The sequence below is a fragment of the Rhagoletis pomonella genome, unplaced genomic scaffold (genome assembly GCF_013731165.1).
Source record: "Rhagoletis pomonella isolate Grant_MI unplaced genomic scaffold, Rhpom_1.0 Rhpom_scaffold_13739, whole genome shotgun sequence".
NCBI classification, from domain to species: Eukaryota; Metazoa; Arthropoda; class Insecta; order Diptera; family Tephritidae; genus Rhagoletis; species Rhagoletis pomonella.
In genome coordinates this window covers 1-4,163 of record NW_023472264.1, presented here as the reverse complement: position 1 = coordinate 4,163, position 4,163 = coordinate 1, and the positions used below count along the sequence as shown (strand labels likewise).

The 4,163-nt window shown below is 48.4% G+C and overlaps 1 protein-coding gene across 1 annotated transcript; it reads right to left on the bottom strand.

The window, feature by feature from the left end:
- Window positions 1–3,180: 3,180 nt before the first annotated feature.
- LOC118757019 lies at window positions 3,181–4,032 on the bottom strand. The gene has a single exon (XM_036491749.1). The coding sequence runs from the start codon at window positions 4,030–4,032 to the stop codon at window positions 3,181–3,183; it is 852 nt and encodes a 283-aa protein (XP_036347642.1).
- Window positions 4,033–4,163: the final 131 nt, after the last annotated feature.

Below are 4,163 nucleotides of genomic sequence, written 5' to 3'. Positions count from 1 at the left end.
ATGCTGCCGTCTGGTTTTGGGTGTGTTCACCTACTAAACCGCCACAACCAGCCCCCTTCCAGTATGTGTGGGTTTACAGACACAGACGACTAGGAAATCGAACTTTTCTTCCCAGGCGTGTTGTGGTTTTCGTCTGAGTCTCGTTGCTCTCGGAGGAAGGAGGTTCTATATTCTCGTCGATGGTGTTGTTGTCGTCGGTAAATGCTGCTTTCAACCTGTCAATCGATATTTTTTTGGCTTTGTCTCGGATGTCCAGCGTATAATACTTCGGGTGACGTTCTATGACTGCGAATGGTCCGTCGTACGGCTGTTGTAGTGGTGGCCCGACTGCGTCGTTTCTTACAAACACCTGCGTGCATCGATGGAGTTCTTTTTGTATGAAAGGTTGTGCTTTTGCGTGATGCGCTGTCTGCGTCGGCCGGATCAAATTCATTGCACGTCTGAAGTCTTCAATGAATTCCACTTCGTTGGGATGTGGCTTCGATTCGGTGAAAAATTCTGCTGGTAGTCGTAAGCTCTTCCCGTAAACTAGTTCCGCCGGTGTTGCCTGTATATCTTCTTTGAACGTTGCGCGTAGTCCGAGCATGATTAGAGGTAACTCGAATGCCCAGTTTTGTCGATCTTTGCATTTTACTGCCGCTTTCAGTGTACGGTGGAACCGCTCGACTAAGCCGTTGGATTGGGCGTGATATGCCGTTGTTCGAAGGTGACGTATGCCTAGTCTCTCATTAAGCTGTTTAAAGATCTGGCATTCGAACTGCCGGCCTTGGTCTGTCGTGATTTTAGAGGGTATACCAAACCGCGCGATCCATGTTTCGATGAGTGTGGTGGCGATAGTTCCGGCCGTTATGTCCTTGATCGGCGCCGCTCCTGGCCACCGGGTGAATCTATCGACCATTGTGAGTAGATATCGGTAACCGTTTGAAGGCGGTAACGGACCAACAATGTCAATGTTGATATGGTCGAAACGTGACTCAGTGGTATCGTATCGTTCGGGCGCAGTTCTATTGTGTCGCTGGATTTTTGATTTTTGACAGGGTATGCACTGTTTTGCCCAGGTTACGATGTCCTGGTGGATATTAGGCCACACGAACCTCTCTTTAATGAGACGGGTAGTGGCTCGAATACCGGGATGCGAGATGTTGTGTACAGCGTTAAAAACTGTTTTACGACATGACTTTGGAATAAAAGGTTTGCACTTGCTGTTTGTAGCCTGGCAATAAACCTTTTGTGTTGAATTGACCACTGGCATTTTAGTCAACGAAATACTGAACCGCCCATCTCCCTGAAGGATGGATTTGAGCTCGCTGTCTGTTTCCTGTTCTGCAGCAATGATGTCGTAGTCGATAGATTCGCGCTGCACTGCATTGACGCGTGAAAGAAAATCAGGGACTACGTTTTCTTTACCCTTAACGTAACGTATGTCGGTCGTAAACTGGCTGATGTAATGTAAGTAACGGAGGTGTCGTGGGTCAGCCTTTTCGGGTTTCTGCTTGAAAGCGAACGTGATTGGCTTGTGGTCAGTGTAAATCGCGCAGCATCTACCTTCGAGTTGGTCGACGAAGTATTTAACACTTTTGTATATGGCGAAAAGCTCTCTTGAGTACGTACTCCAGTTACGCTCAGATTTTGTCAGCTTACGCGAAAAAAATCCGAGGGGTTGCGCCTCGTCGTTTTTTATCTGGTGCAATACCCCTCCGATACAATTGTCTGATGCGTCGACCGAAAGCGTGAGTGGCGCGTTCGCTTGTGGGTATGCAAGTAGAGTTGCATTGGCTAACTTTGACTTAAAGTCATTGAATGCCTTTCGGGATTCTTCGGTCCACTGAATTTTGCGTGTGTCGTTTTTGACATTGCCTGGTATTAGCGCTTGAAGAATATTCTGGGTGTGTGCGGCTCCCGGAATAAACCTTCGATAAAAATTTATGATTGCGATGAAACGTCGTAAGTCCTTTGCGATGGTGGGTTCCTTGTAGGCATTTATCGCTTCCACTTTTTCTGGAAGGGGCAAAATTCCATTAGGCGTGACTAAGTGACCGAGGTACCTTACATTTTGTTGACCGAAAACACACTTGTTGGCATTAATTGTTAAGCCGTTTTGCTTTAGACGTTCGAGTACAATTCGAAGATGATGATTGTGTTCGGTTTCGGTGCGGGACGCGACGCAGATGTCATCTAGGTATGGGACGACAAAGTCTAGTCCTCGGAACACGCTGTCGATGTGTCGTTGGAAGGTTTGGCCCGCGTTGCATAACCCAAATGTCATGAATCGAAATTCGAATAGGCCGAACGGCGTCGTTATGGCCGTCTTTTCGATGTCATCGGGGTGCATTGGTACCTGGTGATACGCTCTTTCCAGGTCGATGGTCGAAAATATATTTTTGTTCGCAAATACTTGATGAAATGTCTGGATATTTGGGATGGGGTACCTGTCCTTCTCAGTGATAGCGTTAAGCGCCCTGTAATCCCCGCACGGTCTCCAGGTGTTGTCCTTTTTTGGGGCCATGTGGAGTGGCGAGGCCCATTGACTTTTGGACGGCTGGCAAATACCTCTTGCGATCAGGTATTCGAACTCTGCTTTGGCGATCTTTAGCTTTTCCGGCGTGAGGCGACGTGGCTTGGCGTGCACTGGCGGGCCCTTTGTGATGATGTGGTGGAACGTTGTTGTGCTCGGTATAGGTTTATTTCGTGAGGGCGAGAAAAGCACTTTAAACTCTGAGAGTAACTTTGCGTATTTGTTTGTATCGGTAACAAGTTTAATGCCAGTGGTAGTTGTTGCTCGCGTTATACCGTATGTATACAACTTCGTTGTTTTATCGATTAACGACTTGTTTTTTAAGTCTACTAGCAGCTCGTAGTGGGTTAAAAAATCCGCCCCGATAATCGGCGTTTTCACGTCAGCCACGCAAAATGTCCATTCAAACGGGCGGCGGAGACCAAAATTAATTTTCACTCTTTTCTGCCCAAATGTTCGTATTGGGGTTCCGTTCGCTGCGTAGATTGACTGGGTTACCGGCGATTGACATTTTCTGTTGTTTGCGGTTGCTGGAATCACCGAGATGTCCGCTCCGGTGTCGACGAGGAAGTGTTGGTTATCGTAACGATTTTTGATAAAGAGGCGGAGGCTGTTGTTACCATGGCCGAGCTGGCAAGCGCCTCCCGTGGCTTGGGCTCGGAGTTCTAGTTTTTTGGATTCTGTTGTGTACCACTAGCGTTGCGGTCGAACTTGCATGGTGGCCTGCACTTGCGAGCATTCGTCCCATATTTGTAATGATACCAGCAGGTGTCGTGCTGTTCTCGACTTCGTGAACTCGATCGTGTCGGCGTTGATCTACGTTGGCTACCACGGTATGGCCGTTTGATGTTCCGCAGGTCGCGTGAGATTGCCTCAATCTGGCGTTGCATTTCCTCGATTTGGCTTGCAGGTTCATTACTGGCGTTTTGGCGTACACTTGTTGTCTGCAGAGGGCTTTGCTGAACGGCGTGTATAAAAGCGCCGCTACTTCTAGTAGCCTCCATGATACGGTCGGCCATCGTTGCTGCGTTTACCAAAGTTATGTGCTCGTCTGCGGATAGTATTGCGCGTATCTGTTCTGGGAGATTTCGGAGCCATAACTGCTTTAGGAGCTCGTCTGTTACTGGGGTAGCTGCCGCCCTGGTCCGCATTTCGGCTAACAACTGCGACGGCTTGCGGTCGCCGAGTGATAGGTCGCTGAGCAGCTTTGTCAATTTTGTTTGTGTGCTGTCGGCGAATTCATTGATAATTCGGGCCTTAAGATTGTCGTACATTTCGTTTCGTGCCGGTGGATTTGTGCGGAAGTCGGCTAGCTTGTACATAACGCGCGTGGGCAGTTGTCCGATTATGGTGTAATACCGTTTTTTATCGGATACGATGCCTGCCGCTTCGAAGGCCGCCTCGACTTGCCAGAACCATAGGTCCGTATGCTCCTCGACCAAATCTGGGAGCTTAACCTTCCCTGGGTCGAGCGTGTCCACCCGCATTTGTGCCGGGTTAGCTGTAGGGTCAGACATTTCATTGCCAGATGAAAAAGTCGTGGGGTCGTCTTTGTTCATATTTTTATTTCCGCGTAAATCGTATCACGTCGGGGTCACCAGTATGGCATTTATTGTGCGATGCCTAATAATAACTTTTATTTTATCGG